At 38.1% G+C, this 18,228-nt stretch overlaps 2 protein-coding genes across 2 annotated transcripts in view; one reads left to right on the top strand and one right to left on the bottom strand.

Annotated features, from left to right (window-relative positions):
- The first annotated feature begins 6,544 nt into the window (after positions 1-6,544).
- On the top strand, positions 6,545-12,006 carry chac2 (ChaC, cation transport regulator homolog 2 (E. coli)). The gene is made up of 3 exons (XM_029457136.1): positions 6,545-6,919; positions 7,649-7,684; positions 10,793-12,006. The coding sequence occupies exons 1-3, from the start codon at positions 6,785-6,787 to the stop codon at positions 11,186-11,188; spliced, it is 567 nt and encodes a 188-aa protein (XP_029312996.1). The 5' UTR covers positions 6,545-6,784; the 3' UTR covers positions 11,189-12,006.
- A 373-nt stretch (positions 12,007-12,379) lies between these two features.
- psme4b (proteasome activator subunit 4b) overlaps positions 12,380-18,228 on the bottom strand; it is a 31,715-nt gene continuing 25,866 nt past the window's right edge. The window contains 6 exon segments of the mRNA XM_029456393.1: positions 12,380-13,024; positions 14,912-15,045; positions 15,237-15,375; positions 16,306-16,461; positions 17,400-17,528; positions 17,694-17,779. Of these exon segments, the coding sequence (XP_029312253.1) occupies positions 12,890-13,024; positions 14,912-15,045; positions 15,237-15,375; positions 16,306-16,461; positions 17,400-17,528; positions 17,694-17,779 (779 nt within the window). The 3' untranslated portion in view covers positions 12,380-12,889.

Below are 18,228 nucleotides of genomic sequence, written 5' to 3' on the forward strand. Positions count from 1 at the left end.
CAAATTCTGAAAATATGTATTAACCGAAGCCTCTATCATCCCATGGACTCCACATGTTTGGGTTTTCTTGCTGCTGATACAAAGAAGAAAACAGAATTGATCATCTATGAAACCTTCTATTTTATCATAATTTCTATTATTACATCTTGTTTGAAGATGGAGGGAGAATATCAGTCATGCCAATGTGAACATGATTCTATTATTATAATTAATCAATGCCTGCCCTGGTCCAACACTTTTACAAACGATGTGTTTGCAGTCTCAGTGTAAAAACTGAGTCAAAATAGATAATATTGACTTGCTAATAATGACTTTCTTATCTTACAGTCTTTCACATCATCATTATTAGTTGTTCTACCCAGAATAGAATCTCATTCTCCGGCAAGTACAACAGTGCTGATACATGTGTCTGCATTCACCGAGCCTGTGAAAGAAATCTCAGGAGTCATATGAGCAGTTCAGGATCAAACAGTCTGAGGCCTCAGATCCCAAAATGGCCCACTCAACTCTGCTCTCTACATATAGTGGACTTTTATAGCTCGGCTGGCCAATTCCTCACTAAGGCTGCTGAAATAGAGTCAGAGGTTCAAGAGCTTGTTTTGTGTGCAACCACAGCTGCTTGAGTGAGTCAGTATGGAGGAGACCTTTGGATGGGTTTTGTAGACCTCAATCGCTGCAGGAGAACAACTAAATATTGGAGGTTAGTTAGACGATCATGCAGGTTGTTGGTGGAAAAAATAAATTCTACTATCTGAAGAAATCTCCTTTCAAAGCTCAACCAGAGACGAAAGAGCAGGTTACAGAGATTAACACCATGTAGAATTTTTAGCGCAGTGTCTGCAGTGGATGTGAAGTCCAATGGAAGAGAGGAAGACTCCGCTGCAGATGTTGAATGTGTAGGCATTGATGGTGAGTTTGTGTCCTGTTGTTGTTGCTTCATTTTCGTTCTCTTTGCCTCACAGTGTTGAGACAAGGTATTCTTTTTTATGTAAGCAGCCCAGTGCATGCTGCCATTGAAGTCTGTCCTGAGCGGCATCTTCCCAGGTGACAGGGTAGATGTTGAAGTATTCGATCTTACAGACATCCTTAAAGCGTAGCTGCCGTCCGCCGGGTTGACTCTTGCCTATTTTGTTTGGTGCACAAGTTTTAGGCCCACTTCTTTGGAAAAAGCCATTAGCTTCATGCACCCAATGAAGCAGGTAGGCTGTAGTGGGACAGCACCTTAATCGCTGGGGGCTGCCCAGATTGAGGCGGGCAATAGCTGTCCAGTGAGGTTTGGCCGACTCTCCCACCATTGAAGGCAGCCACAGACACCCACCTCTACCCCAATTGAGAGAGGGCTTAAAACTGGTAAATGCTTACCTCCCTTGTTGTTCCTCGACTGCACAGTGAAGCTGGAATTTCTTCTCCAGCGCACAATAAGCCTACGCAAAGTGTATGCAGGCCCTGTGTTGCCCAGGCAGCAGGGCTTCCCTCTCGGCCTCCCTGGCCTGATTCAAAGGAACAGTGAACATTTGGCGTCAGTTTGGCTGCAGGACTTGCCAGAACAATGCTTCAAAAAATGTTACTGCATGACTGAGTCCAATCCGTGTTTTCTGTCAGGATTTGTTCCAGAGAATACCCACAAGGCAGCAGGTGCTATTTGACCCATAGGTGAGGCAGTGGTTGGTGGACGCCAGGAAATATCCACTCAACAGTGGGCCTGCAAGACACGCCTCTGGGGCCAACTGCTGCTCCTAGATACCCCTGCAGTTAAGCCTGGGATCATGGATACCCAGTTACCATGTGTCGCTGCGGGGAGGCACTGCAGCAGTCTTAGTGGTGGAGTACCCTTGCCAATATAACCAGCCTATGTACGGGCAGGGGGAGGATTACACACTCTGCTCGCTTTTTCACTCCTCAAACTTGGACAGCTGGCCAGCGGAAGGGACGCGAAGCAGGTCGCTGAAAGCAGGAGTGCAAGCTACTGAAAGAAAATCTAATGAGATGTTTTGGAGTAAAATGCATACTTTCCTAAATAAAAAGAAACTAGTACAAATGTCTAAAATAAACACGAAAATGGGGGAGTAAGTCTCTTTCATGGTCACCTCCCCAATGTATAAGTAGAAGGCTGTGCAGGAAGAGAACAAGAAGGTTTAGCAAAAGCTCTGGAGTTGGAGAAGGAACACAAAGAGAAGCGCAGCACATGGGGAAAGAGAAACAGAATAGTGATCGTCAGAGAGGAAGAAAATAAAGTTAATGTAACATGTATGGATGTAAACACATTGCACAGATTCATTGTTTTTGCAATAATGACTTATTTGGTTTAGTTTAATTACCGTGTTGATATTGTGACTCTTCTGATTTCATCAGGAATAAAAAGTGTCTTACAGAAGATTTAATTTGGATTTTCTGAAGTAATTTAATTGCTTATTGTCTATATTAGAATTGAAAGCTTCACATTATAGTGTTTAAAAGACAATGTTTTTCTTACTCACAAAATGTTTTCCAGTAAATTCAATTCACGATTATTCCTCCTGACTTATCTTCATATTTACGGCAACATCTTTGTTTTCCATTTTCCAAACGAAAGATAACACATTTGCCAAAGTCATTCAGTAAAGGGACATACTGCGTGTTTCTTCAACAGAGCAAATAAAATACATTCCTCATCATGACAACAGCCTCTTTTCTTAGACAGCAAACAGGCTGTAAAGCGGACTGTTATTTCCCCCTTAATTGCTATGTTCTTTGTCATCATGATGAAATATGCCAGAAAAAGCATAATAGAATATTTCCCTCACAAATGTGTCCCTGTCATAGACAAATACGGCACACAAGGTGAGCCCACGGGACAGTTTGTTAGTTTTTCGTGGTGTTGATCCACCGATGAATGAGATGAAGATTGTGTGTACATGAGGTTTAAGATATTTGGAGCAGGATTTAGCCTGTAAGTACACTTCTGTGTAACTCTGTAGAGTTTTATAGTTATTTTAAATAGCTCATGATTTTCACAGCAGGGAACATGAACTAATTGAAACTGCTGCATTTACTTGCTTTAAATTACAGGAATTGCTATGCTATTATGTTTTATGTATACTTCACTGGTTTTGGTGTTTTGAACAAGGGTATCTTTATGGCAGATGTTTCCTCGGCAGCATTTTCCAGCCAAGCTGTGGATTTCAACCACAGACATGCCTCTCCAAATCCAAGGCTGGTGAGTTACATAAAAGGTTTGCTGACTAGCTTCTCTCAGAGGCAGAAGAATGAGCACGGCTGCTGTTCATGGAGCTGACATTACAGGCCAGACTGTGGCTGTCCACTTTGTTTGGTTCTGAATCAGTGCTCACACGACATACATGAGGAGCGTGTTATTTGGAAAAACACACGATGAAGGGAAATAGAAACTTAGCACCCCCTGGTGTCAGGACTGAAGCCCATATTCCCTGGGTTATGTGTCACAGTTCATGTTTTGACAAATGCAAAAGCACAAGTGGACATTCATTGAAAATAATTGGATGCATATAAAAGATAGCCTACAAGAACATACAGGAGCTGAGGACACATTAATCAATAGGGCATTCAGGTCATTAAAAAAAAGATTAACATTGTCACTGGTACTTTAATTGAAACAAATTCCACATCAACACATTTATTAATCATTAATGTGTCATTGGAGGTGAATGGATGGATTTGGCACCCACTTCTAAATCTTTATTATTGTCATTCCACATTTTTCGACTTAAAAGCTTAATTAAAACATTATGACGTAGATTTTTGACATTACATTAATGACATTACATTAAATCTAACAACAATGTGTTTTACATTCTCAGAGATAACAATAATAATAAACAAACATACACACAAATTAATTAATTAATTAATTAATGAATTAATAAATAACCCGATCTGCTAAAATAACTTTGCAGAAGACTGTCACCTCACCTTTAAGGCTGAATCCTTAAATCCTGCATCTGCCTCTTCAACCCTAAACTTCAACATTTCTCAATGTCTCTCAATCATTTAATACAAAGACGAGAGGTCTGGTTATTCAATTTATTAAGTATAAAGGGCGTTATGTGGGATATGTGGAATGAGAGAAACTCAATATGTTGAGTGGCTTTGGCTCAAGCTATTGCCTCTTGCTCGTCATCTTCAATATATTCACCACCAAGATCACGCTCTTATTTCTGTATGACTTTATGTATATATCTGAGGGAGTAGCAGAATTCCCTCAGATATATACAGAATAGCATAGCAAGTGGCAGTGCAAAAGAAAATGCTTTAATAAAAATAAATCTATGTCAATAAATAAGGAAGCGTCTGTGGTGCGGTTTGAAGTAGTCACAAATAATGTTCAAGTGGCTGGAAGGACATGGAGGATGGTATAAAGCCCCAATAACCCTGATCCCTTTTGCATGCCATATATAATATGACAACAACCCTATTTCTAACTAACTAATGAAGGTGAATCCTTTATTTTTAGTCATTAGTATTAATACATAATGAAATTATATTTTGTCATATTTTGCCAGACTTTGATTATATTGCGATTGATAAGATAATCTTAATTTCACGAGTTGTCTTTTTTCCAGCATAGTTTGTGGGTTTATTTAACAAGGTGAAGGAAGAGAAGAAACCATTCATCTATGCCCGTTTCTGATTTAAATGAGATTGTAGTCATTCCCAAACTATTTGGGTATGGCAGGCCCAATTATAAAATGTCAAATTAGGTAGGGCTAAGCTTCCTTGTTCTCCTGGCAGCTGCAAAGCCTTCATCCTAATCCTGTGCCTTTTATTATGGCAACTAAGAATGGAGAGAATGCCTTTTCCAGGTCCAAAATTACAGTCTTTGATATCCATAGAGGTAACAACTGTAATTGATGAAGCAATTTCGGAAGTATGTTTATCTTTATCAGACTAATTTACCTATCCAAAAAAGGGGGAGGGGATGCCATCTCTCCAGGTATTTTGTAACAGTTCCAATTATGGGTGCAAAATTAAGCTTCCACAGATCCTCAATATTGGATGAAACTTTAATTTGAAGATAAACAAAGCCTCAGGTGGCCCATCTAAAGGGGACATTACCAAATTAACTTGTACGGCCAAAATTCCCAAGAGGCATCGCTTCAGATTCAATATAATGTACTACTATGTAAACTGATATCAAACCAAACTCATTTATAACTGACAGACTAGCCCGGACAGATATCTCAGGGTTTGTAAGGAAAAATTAAATGTTGTCCACATATAATGCTGTGCTATTGCTTTTATCATACTTTTGGGAATATAAAATGTTTTCAGGGAATATTCTTTTCTTTCATGAATGGATGGATGTCATAGTTATTTTTCAAACCATAGCTGCTCATTCATACATTCACGTAAAAACTCCATTTAAACTTTAAAATGTTCCACATCTCTCATACATTATTGGTATTATTCAACACTAAATCCTATTAAAAATGTTTTCAATATTCAGCTTTCTTTGAAGTTTTGTTAAAATGGTCTTCTCAAACTTTTACATTTGTGTGTGTGCACTCGACCGAATGTTCAGAATGTTTTCTATCAAAGCTAAAGTGGAAGCTTTATTATTTTTAAATATGCTCTCATTCCTACAAATTTCACTCTTCATACATAATTTTAGCTTTAAAATGTAGGAAAGTTTTTAGCTATGAAAGCAAATGACTAGAAAAAGCAATTAGCAAAGAGTTACATTTGACCCCTTTGAGCCTGAAAGTGAGAGGGGTGCCCCAGAGCTGCCCTATTGACTTTCATGAAAACTTAAACCAGAAATTTCTGAAGGAAAGCCGACAGCAGCAGTTTTCTGACCTGCTCCCATTCTCAAAACCACAAAAGTTCATTAGTATGTTGCACTGTCTTTTCTAAAGGATTTTTTTACAGACACAGACACACACACACACACACAAACACACACACACACACACAAACACACACACACACACACACACACACACACACACACACACACACACACACACACACACACACACACACACACACACTTTTCAAGCTTTTTTATTAGGTGAATTTCTGGATTGTATGGTTTTATCAATAACAAAGAGTTGTTAGTAAAAAATGTTTAGATAAAACAATTATAGTTTACTGATGTAAACATAAAATTCATGTTTTTCTTTATGCAGCCCACTATGACGGCATGGTAATTTGCTAACTTATGAAAGGCACAAACCAACTATTTGTGGATTGATTTTAAAAAGTAGTCTTAATTAGATTGGTGTCTGTTTGACTAATTGGCTGGTTTGACAGGGTTGCCACAAATTAGACTTTACAGTGAAATACAAGCATCCGGAAAAGCTGCTTGCCTTCAAAATAAAGCAACATATTTTTAAACGCATGCTTATAGTGATGCGAGATAGTGTGCAAAAACAAAATGCTATGAAAAAGCAATATTGCATTGTGATTAGCTGCCGAGAAGCTTTATAAATAGTTATTGTTATCAAAATAAAAATATGAACGGAAAATGTACTTTATACTGAAAATTGTTCAGCGGAAGTACGCGCATTTACGTAAGCTATATGACTGAAAAAATATATAACTCCAGGCAGTCCCTAAATGAGCGCGTGTTATTACTTTATTGTATACAGTCTATGGTTAGTACCTATAGAAAATATCTAACTTTACACTTTTGCAGGTGTACACGTCAATTATTATAATGTTATGAATGTCGTTGTAAAACAGCTGTCGGACTAAAACGTCACGACAGCTAGTTCAGCTTCAACCGTCCATGTTGTCGTCGTGGTAACTAATATCTTAACGTCTTATCATGTGGGTTTTCGGTTACGGGTCTCTTATATGGAAAGTAGATTTCCCTTATGAAGAAAAAAGAATTGGGTACATAAAAGGCTTCAGCCGTCGTTTTTGGCAGGGCAGTACCGACCACCGGGGAGTACCCGGTAAGGTGAGTGTTCGTTTTTGTCTTGGACCTTTATTAGAGCTATTTTCTGATAACAGTCGCAATAGCTGATGCAATGTTGCCATGTCTGTGGGCTCAGTGTTGCTTTGTCAAAGGGGGTAAACCCCGGGGAAAACAGGATATGAAAGAACTCCTCTAAATATCTGATTAAAGGGGATAAACTACTGAAAAGTTTTTTGGTAAATTCTTGAATTTTTCGAAAGAAACATATACTTAATTGTGTAAACACATTGGACAGTCTGTTCACAGTTGTTAATTTACTGTAAAAACACCACAGGTGATCTGTAGCTGCCCATAAAAAAAGCAGTAGCTATCTGGTTATACTACCTTAACTACTAACGCAAAGTCACTGTAGGGAAGTCACAAGTCATTATCCATTACAAGTCATTATTATATATAATATAATATATATATATAAAGTAAGATCTCGTACAGTAGCTCATTGGGGTATCCATTTACTTATTATAATTGTTTTGCTATTATTAAGGGGTCTATACTAAACTATACAGGTCATTCATTAGTGTCGACTGTAGCTTGTATTATTCCCAAAACCTTTCCATAAAAAGAACCTTAGTCTGTTTTGTTGACATTTGTATAGTAACGTTATGTACAATTTTTTATAATACTTCTATATAATTCCACTTTATTTTATAACACGTTTGTGTTTGTGCTGCTGTTTCAAAGTGCTTGTTCTTCTGTCTGTGCCCTCTACAGCCTGGCCGGGTGGTGACACTGGTGGAGAATCCTGAGGTAAGACATACCCCTCCTAAACTTAATGGTACCATACATAACTTTTTAAACGATTCATTTCACTGTCTATTACTTTGCCAATTACTTTCTCGATTAAGTGTTCCGTCTAGAAAATAGAGAAACATCTCTGCTATCTCAGAGCCCACGGTGACTTCTTCAGATGTCTTGTTTTGTCACACCGACATTCCACAATCCAATGAGTCCGTTTACAATAATACGAAGCAGAGAATTGTGGAAAATATTCACATTAAAGAAGCTGGGACTAGCAAGTGGTTGGCATTTTTGCTTGATAAATAATGCACATAAGGATTAATCCATTATCAAAATTGTTATAGATGAATTAGACTGTGAACCGTAGACTGTATTTAATCTTTATATACAGACGTTCCTATAAAAACTTTATTTACTGTAAATATTTGAAACAAACTATCACTCTTATGGAAAGCTAAAATGACATCTTCTCTCGATGTTCCTTCTCTACGTACAGTTGAGTTGCCAAGCATCCGTCACTCACTGCTTTCAATCATGACGTCTCACCCTCTTTTTATAATTCAAACCTTATCCTTAAAACAAACACTTGAACATATCAGCGTGATGAGAACTACCTAAAAAGAGAGCAACCATCTTTGGGGAAAATGTATTCGGCGTTTACTTTTAAGTTTTTTGTTTGGCCCATGTCCCATCCGCTTACATTGAGGGAGCGGGCTTTAAGACACATACTGCAGCCAGCCACCAGGGGGCAATCCAGATGTTTTGGCTTCACTTTTGGGGAACTGTCATGTCGTCCGACTTTTTTATACAGTTCATGATTGTACCCAGCAGCGTTAGCGAACGTTGGCTAACTCTTACATTAGCACAGCTATATGTTTGTTTGCCAGATGATATTTATGTTTGTTAGCTGGCATACTGTAGAACATTTTAACTTTGGTTTCAGTCAAAGTAAAGGGTAGCAGCACTTTTGCAGTCAGGAAAAGTCACAAATATCACCTGGAAAACAAACACATAGCTTACATTGGCCAGAAGTCCTATTACTAATATATCAATCTAATACAGGCTGGTCATGTCTTCTCTCATGAAATAGTCAATGTAACATCCACACTGCAAGCCACGCATTGATTCCTTATGACAACTTTAGCTAGTAAATTAGCTTCTTGGATTATTTAGCGAATCTCTACAGATTTATCTGCTCACGTTTGATTGTTTCAACACTAAGCTTTCAAATGTTTGGACCGTTTCGCCCCAAAGATAGCTGTCTGACTAGTTTCCAGGAGATTCCTGTTCCCAGGTTCCCAACCTGTGTAAATAAGAGCAATACCCTTGTTTGGGCGCTCTCATGTGATTGGCTGAAAAGGAGGGAGACATATGATGTATATTGACAATTCTCTGTTGAGGAAAATGTTCACACCTGACAAGCACTTTGTAAATGCAGGTTCAACAGTTTGTATATACATTTAGTAATATCCAAGTATGCTTTTGATGAAAATTGCAAATACTTTTAAACACATATATTTGTGGATTTATTTAAAACAAGAAATATTTGTGTGTGCATCAGAAACATATTTCTGAACCTTTGCAATACCAGAAGATGGATGTAAAATAATAGTGTCTTGTTATCACATGTGGGATTGGCCAGATGTTTGGCCTGACAAAGAAATGACATTTTTTAATTACTTAATTAATATACACACTTTATCCACCTATTTAAATACCTAATTTATCGTAAATATTTGTCATTTCTAATGTTTGGGCGTTATATTAAAAGTGGTATAAATCTTTATTATAGTAATTACATTTGACATAGTTACTATAAATGTGATTTTATTATAAGATAAATCATGTGACGGGGAAAAGCAAACACAATCTCATGTTATTCATACAGTATTAATAGATTACCTGAGGGTCATAATTCACGTACCTTGTTATCTATCACTGTAATATTGAGTATAATTAAGAAAAAACGTGCAGCGTTGAGGCAAACAAACTAGCAATACATATATACAATATATACTGTTGCTGTTCATATATGTGAACAGCAAGATTTTCAAAATGAGATTTCACTTAATAGAACACAGCGTCCATAAATTGCAATCACTTTACATCCTGTTTTTCCAAACATGAAAACAACAGTGGATTGCCATAGTTTTATAGATATTATATTTATTGGCATATATGCGTGATGTGAGATAAAGACGCATGGTGAACAAGGGGAATGAGAGTGATGCTGCTCAGGAAAGGAGATGACATCTTACAGCAGAAACAATAGAGAGCAGAGTGTATTGTATTCTGACCTTGGATGAGAGATCATCTATTGCAGTTGATAGGAGATGGAGAGATACAGAGTGTGCAATGTAGCGAGAACATGTTAAGCATCTAGAAAAACATGTACTTAGAGGTGACAGATGAGTATCTTAAAAATGTTACTGATAAAGTCAAAATCATCGTTCTACCGCAGTCAGAGGTAGTGATCACAAACAAGTCAATAAAAACAGTGGTAGGGCTGTAACTAAAGATTATTTTCATTATTTAATATTCTGAAAATTATTTTCTTGATTATTCAATTAATAGAGTTTTATGAATGGTCAGAAAATAGTGAAAAACGCTTATCATAGTTTCCTAAAGTCCAAATTAATGTTTTTAGATTATTTGAATTTCCCAACCAACTGTCCCAATACCAAAAGATCAGCAGTTTACTATCATAGAAGATAGTAGAAGAAGAAAACCAGCACTTTTTCACATTTGAGAAGCTGGAGCCTGTGAATTTTGCATTTTTGCTTTAAAAAAATGACTTAAATGATTAACCTAATATCAAAATTGTTGCTCAATAAATCTCAGTTAATTTACACAAGATTAAAGTGAGACTTTCATTTAAATAAATGTCTGTTAAATCACAATCTTTCGCCGAACGAGTTACCACAACGGTGGCCCAATGATGAAAGCCCTCGCATGTGCATTATTACCAACTGGGTGTCTGTTGCAACATTCCCAGGAAAAATCACAAGCAGCGCTCTCTGTGAAGTGAGATCCCAAAACACCTGCAAATACCGCTTATCACCATTTTGTCTGAGAGAAATCCAAGCCGCCTGTATTTCTTCCTTCACACTTCTTCAGGGGTGCGTTTGGGGCGTTGCCTACAAGCTACCGACGGGCCGGGAGCAGGAAGTGAAGAGCTACCTCGACTACCGAGAAAAAGGTGGTTATCAGGTCATCACTGTGACCTTTCACCCCCGTCCACCGCTCTCTCCCTCGCCCAGCCAGACGCTGCTCTACATCGGCTCTCAGGACAATCCAGACTACCTCGGCCCCGCCCCTCTAGAGGAGATAGCCAACCAGATCGTCAGCTCTACCGGTCCAAGTGGGCAGAACACAGAGTACCTCTTTCAGCTGGCTGATGCTATGAGGACAATTCTGCCGGAGGACTCAGACACACACCTGTTTTCGTTAGAGACTTTAGTTAGAGAACGATTACACAATGGGCAGAAACACTCACACACTCAAACTGGTTGATTGTGGTCAGATAACGAATAAGACACGATCACTCATACACACCAGGCTGGATTTGTCAAAGAATCTCAGGGTTTTAAGTCATATACATAAGGACATAAGGGACAATAAGGATATTTGTTGGGGACAGAAAATATGTTGACTATATGTCTGTTTTTAGTCTCACACTAGAAGTAAATATCTCCATTTTGTCTCATGCTGAAAAACAATACATTGCAGATTAAATGTATTAAAAGCTGCTTCAAAAAAAAAAGAAAAGTGAAATACATAAAGGTACTGCAATTCAAACTATTGGAGTGTTTTTACAACATATGCTTAGAATAAACCTGTCAATTTAATCGTTGTACAATTAACAGTGCAAATGAAGAATGTTTTATTTATAAGTTTTCCATGTCAAGAAAACAGAAATCGACATAACATGAGTGTAACAAACCCCCCCCATTCAAAATGACAAATGTGTTGAATTAATAAATATATTCTGAGTGAATACATCTACATTCACATATACATTTGGTCTGTTTTTATGAATTTTAAAACATGTGATGTATGCGTGTACTGAAATATAGGGCAGAGGCAGTAGTCATTTCGTTACGAACCCAGAGCAGTATTATTTCAGTGCATGACTTCTCAGTATATAGTTTTTTGGTTCACTTAAAGTGCCTGACATGTGAGAAGAGCAGTGTACAGTGTATTCCAGATTGTACTCAACAGCTACACTACTTCTCATTCTGCCAGCATACGTCTCAGCACAGTGAACATATCAAAGTCAACAGCACTGCATCAGAAAAAAATCGACATGCAGAATAAAAATGGTGACAGCTCTCTCTGTGATCCTGTCTTTCTTAAACACACACAGCAGCATCTGCACAACACAACTAAAAATTATTCGTGCATCTATGTTTGATCTCCGTCTCTGTGCACAACATAATCTGCTGTGGACATCGATGTGATAGAATGTGCGCCGACAAGCCGCAGGTATCAATCGACCCTGGCTAACATACAGCATGCCACTCTTAAAATAAAAAAACATCTCTTTACAAATGATGCAGTGAGTTTATTATATATAATACAATCATATAACATTTTATTATTAATTATATATACAGTATATATATATATATGCTTATAAGTGTTGTATCAAATACATCATTTATATCATTATTAAGTAATATATTAGAAACATTGCATTGCATGATAAGTGTTGGTTTACATTATAACTTTAGAAATACTATTTTTTTCATATTAATACTACATATTTATATTATTATTATTAATATATATATTATTTATATGTTTTTCTTGTATTTAGTAAATGAATGTATCAACTTTTTACGTATAATTCAAAAATATTTTGAAAGTGAGATTAGTGAAATACATACTGCAGATGTGGAATATATTCTACAACATAAAAAATTAAATACAATTTAAGGGTGATTTTCTCTAAAATAAAGTGGCCACCTTTGGGGCTGCTGAGCTGCTTGGCGAGACAAAATAAACACACCAAGTAAGTTAAATATTTGAACCCGTTTTGCCGAGGACTGCTTCTCTGCTGTTCCAGAGGAAGGGCTCTCAGCCACTGCAACACTTTAGACATTATTCTAACAGGCTGCACAGAGGATCCCAACACTATATAAAAAGGTGTAGTTATTCTTCTCGAGTACTGATCAGTCAGTCTGTAGTGGACCTGGCGAGGCAGCAAGCTGTCTAGGCGTAGTAACAGGGCGACACCAGCAGGTCCGTGAGCACGAGCAGCTGGTCGTCGGTGAAGCACTGACGATGCTCCTGCCAGTTATCGTGGTGAGTACGCCTGAACTCCGACAGGGTCTTCTTCACCGTCATCTTGGGACAACAAACATCAATTAAAATGATTGTGAATGAATGACATGTACATCTGTGCCCATACGCCCTCACATGTAAGTGTAAGTAAGTTCATTCAAGTATAGTATTTAAGGATTATTTTTTATCTTTACTGAGTATTACCATTATATGTTTCTTTATACTAGGGCTGTTGTTGTTGTACTAGGATGTTTTTTTAAAATAAATTGTTCAGCCCTACGTTATACTACATTTATTGCACAACATTTGACAACTTGGCATATATTTGAAAGCTGTGGTTGCTACTGTAGTTACTTTGTATACTAAGACTTTGAACATTTAAAACAACATGTGTTGCTTTGTTAAATGTTTCTAAAGTAGTCACCTCTACAGTAAAATGCCATTTATACATGAAAGCATAAGTATCTCATAATATGATGTATGATAATAAATCACTCACAGTGAGGGCATTTTGTCTGTATAATAATAATACTTCTGTACTTTTAGTCGTCAGGACTTTTACTCGTAACATTTTTACATTGTGATATTTCCATCTTTACTGAAGCGACAGATCTGATTATTTATTTATATAAGTATGACACTGGAGAAATACTTTTTAAACAGGCCCATCTTCGAACACATTTTTGATCGTTAGTACACCAGTCATAAATCAACGTTTATCAAATGATTATTATTAGATCAATAGATAAGCGAGATGTAACATGTGATCCACTGCCATACTTTTGTTTAGTAACATACAATAAAAACACAAACTGAATTTTGGTTTTGACAAGAAGTTCTCAAGTTTTTTTACTATTAACACTATAACACAAATGATTCCTATACATACACAGCATATCATCCTTCTCAAAGATTGAGTAGTGGCTGTTTAACACATTAAGAACTATAATATTCCATCGCTGGAGTAAAAATAAAAATGAGGACATTTCATGAAACTGCAGTAAACTCCTGCAATAAAGAGGACGCTAATAGTTCAAGGGCGAAAAAGGTTTAGAGCTGATAAAAGCCTTTGATAACAACTGCAGCTATCAGTTCTTACAACGAGAGCTACCCTTGTGTTCGACAGTAGAACTAGAACGAGGTACGACTCGCAGAGTAAACAGTCCCACACAAAGTGAAATGCAGTGTGGAAACTAACTGCAACTGACAATGTTTCCAGCTTTTGTTTACAATCATTAAAGACTAATGAGGTAGTAATAATTTATTGATGTTAAAATGCCACATATAACAATTTAAAAACACAGTGAAGAAATTATTTAAAGTGAAACGAGTTTGGAGTGACAAGTTAGCGTGGTTCAACAAGGACACGGAAACAGAAAAAGAAACATAAACTGATGAGTATAACCAAGGATGTATTCATGACTTAAACATCGAGTACATCAATCTTACATCATGCCCTTCAAACTAAATGATTAGAGTGGATTTTAAGGAAGAAAGTGCCCCGTGGCCTGACAACTAAAACGGATTTTGACTACAGATTAGTTAGTCTGCCTGAAGAAACCAAGATATTATATCCTTGTTATTCTGCACCAAATCTACTTCTACCACTTGTTTATAGCATTTGCGCAAATAACTCTTTTCAGAAGCTTTTGTAACAGACTGGGTAATTCATCTACTCTTTACTGTATTCCATTTTCTTTTCTTTCTCATTTCTATCACTTTGCAACAGGAGAAGCAGTGCATTATCATCATCATTGGCTCCCCCATCACTGTAATGTATTATTCAAACGCTGCACTACGGATTACATTGTATGTCTTCTTCATGCCTGAAGTAAGGCCAAAGACACAATTTTCTCCTCAATTGGACAATGAAATTGTATTCTTTCAGCTCACACTGTGTTGAACTATATGTTTGTATGTGAGTGCGTGCATGTGTGTGTGTCTGTGCACCTCTATAGGCTGTGGGTCGTTGAGGTGGTCGCTCAGGTCCATCAGTATCTGAGGCATCCAGTCTGGGACGTCGTAGGGGCTCGACAGGATGCACCCACTGAGGCCGAGCACTCCAGCATGGCGCCGCACTAAGTCTGCGAACACACACACACACACACACACACACAGACGCCTTAAAATTTCAAGGTTCACAATTCCCCTGGGTTGAGAAAGGGTAATAGGGCAAGTATTACTGTGATTGCCTCATTGTGTGATTGTGACGTACACATACATGTGTGTGTGTGTGTGTGTGTGTGTGTGTGTGTGTGTGTGTGTGTGTGTGTACCTGTGGAGGCCAGCTCTCCTCTGGCCCTGGGGAGGCGAGCCTGACTCAGCGTCTGGAGCTCTGTCTGCAGACTGGAGTCCAGAGGGAAAAACTGGCACTGCAGTAAACCACTGAGGGTGGTGCCTGCCATGTCCCTCACCTACAGAGAGCAGGAGGAAGGGGGAGGGAGGGACAGCAAGGAGAGAAAAAGAAAGAAAAAAGAGACCTGTAAAGATCAGAACCGAGAAATAAAGGATGCTGAGGAAAGCACAAGGCAGTTTTAGGGCGAGAAACGCATTCACAATTTATTAAAGAGGCGAGTGCAAGGAGATCGGTGTGAAGTGAGGTACACGGGACAATGATGAGCAGAGGAGGAGGAGGAGGAGGAGGAGGAGGGATAGATGCTGAGTTGAGCTGAGGTAAAATTCACTTGCAGAACATCACTCCCTTCCTGTATCACTTTGCATAAATTATGAATAAGCAATTGAGTGACAGTTGATGAACTGAAATAGACAACGATACAAAGACAAAACATTCACCAGCTGTGCACTCACACAGTTTACAAAATATTGTGGGAAAAGCAACTGTTTTTGTAAGTTAGACACCCTGGGTGAAGCTTAGTGTTTATTGATATTTATCTGTACAAAAGATGATGTACCTCAATATTAAATGATATTTTGTGTATGAGAAGTTGATTTCATTCCATTCAATAAATAGACATGAATAATTAACAGCTTGTCAATACAAATATGCTTTGCCAAATTATATTATGGGCATTAGATTGATTTATTTTTATCATTTTTAGATCCCTTAAAATAGGCGTGCACAATGACCATAGTGCTCTATCAACATCCCTGTAACCACAGAAGAAGAGAACGGCACCAAAACAGGAAAATAAATTAAGTGCTGAGCAGAGAGGTAGAGAGGTATTTTTAAGCAATAACTGTGAATAGAAAAGACGGATTAAGATTTAGTGAGGAGAAACTAGGGGACAATAAGTGGCCATTTATAATCCTGTGACATTTATACCTTGCAGAGGGGCGATGGCTGTATTAAACCAGAGTTTGCTGCCTTTTTGTGCATACATTACCTCAAGCTGTTCGTCAAGCAGCAGCTGCATAACTAACTTTCGGATGCGGTGCACCTCGGCAGGCACACTGAGCAGGGTAAACAAGTTGTAGAAAACCATGATCTGCAGGTAGGTCAGTACTGAGAAGCGTGCATGCCATGATCTGCTTCCTGCCATCTAGAGAGAGGGGGGAGAAGTTAACATGTGGTGTAGCCAAGATTCTCTCAATGAAGTGAGTTATTATCTTATGAGAAGACAATAATTATCAGTTCAGTTACTTCGCCACCATTTTAAGTTGTATTGTTTGCTTTGAGCTAAATGCTAACATCAGAATGCAAACGTGCAAACAATGACAATGCATTAGGAAGAGAAACAGTAGCTAGCCAAAAGTCTATATGCTACCAGCTCTGTTAGGCCTGAGCACAGTGGTGCTGTGAGCTAAACGCTAACGTCAGCATGCTAACATACACACAGTGGCATTGTAATGCTAAACGTTGGTAAAGGTATAATGTTTACCTTGTTCACCATCTTAGTTTAGCTTGTTAGCATGCTAACATTAGCTAATTATCACTAAACACTGCAGCTAACAATTGAGGCTGATGGGAACATTTGTTTTGCAGGTGTTGTAAAGCAAAATATTGGGCAATTAAAAAATGCTTCCAGGCTTTATGTTAAGCTAACTGGCTCTCGTGCTATATTTAGCATTCAGATATGACAGTAGTATTAATTCTCTCATCTAATTCTCTGCGACAAGCCTATTTTCAAAAAGGTCAACCTATTAACCTTTAAATAATTTGAGGGATTGTGTTTCCACAATACATATAGGTTTGGTTGTCGAGGTGAAACCAAAAAACAATGCTTTCTCATACCAGTCTACCATCAAATATGAAACTGCAGACACCATGGTTAGACATTCCGCCAGCATTTGGAGAATTTCTCAACAGGAGTTTCACTCACATACAAAACTCCCAGCAGAAATACAGTAACTGCATCAAAACAAATTAAAATAACACAGGTTGTTTTTAGTCTAACAACACCTTGGTCAGCATAAGGCTCTGAACACTGACAGCAGGCAGGTGGGGGGCAGTGTCTGCGTTTGAGTGTGTGCATATTACCTCTTCCAGCGCTGCCAGAACCAGAGGGATGTGCTCAGGATACAGCAGGCCCTGGGACATGAGAGAGAGACACGTGCGAGCATCCTGCTTCATCTCATCATAGCTCTCATCAATCTCCACCGGGGCAATCTGCAGGGAGAGAGGAACAGAGAGAGAGATGGAGAGAGGTAGGAAGACACAGTGCTACGCACCATTTTGAGTAAATGAAGAGAGAAATTGAATTTAATGGGCAAGTAAGATTGAGTGGGTAATAATGCTGCGCTGGGACCTATGTGTGTGTATGTGTGTTCTTACCTTGAAGAGTAGAGGCAGAAGCTTTAGTTGTTGCTGAACTGGAGTGGTAAAAGTGCGCCCTGCACTCGCCATCAACCATTTCAACACTGCAAATGGCACGACACACACACACACACACACACACACACACACACACACACACACACACACAGTTAAAACAAGCCTTAACATTTCAAGGTTCACAACTCCAAGATTTTGGGTGTCTGCCAAAAATAAATAAAAAGCAAACTTGGTGCTGTGACCTTACTGCATTGCTCTGTTAATAAAACACAATCTATCATGATTTAGTATCTAATGATTTGGATAATTTCATAACAAGATATTTATCTGTATAATGGAGATAATGGAGTAACAGAAACTGAAAGAGCAACAATGCAAGACAAGAAATGAGATCAAAACACATTCTTTGCTAAACAGATCTACCTACCATGAAAAACAGGTGCTAATAAACATAAAATAACACCTACAATTACACATCTGCTCCATTTGTTTTATATTTTTCTATCTTTTAAAAACACACCTACTTATTGAGCAT

Source organism: Cottoperca gobio, chromosome 19, assembly GCF_900634415.1.
Source record: "Cottoperca gobio chromosome 19, fCotGob3.1, whole genome shotgun sequence".
Lineage (NCBI taxonomy): Eukaryota > Metazoa > Chordata > Actinopteri > Perciformes > Bovichtidae > Cottoperca > Cottoperca gobio.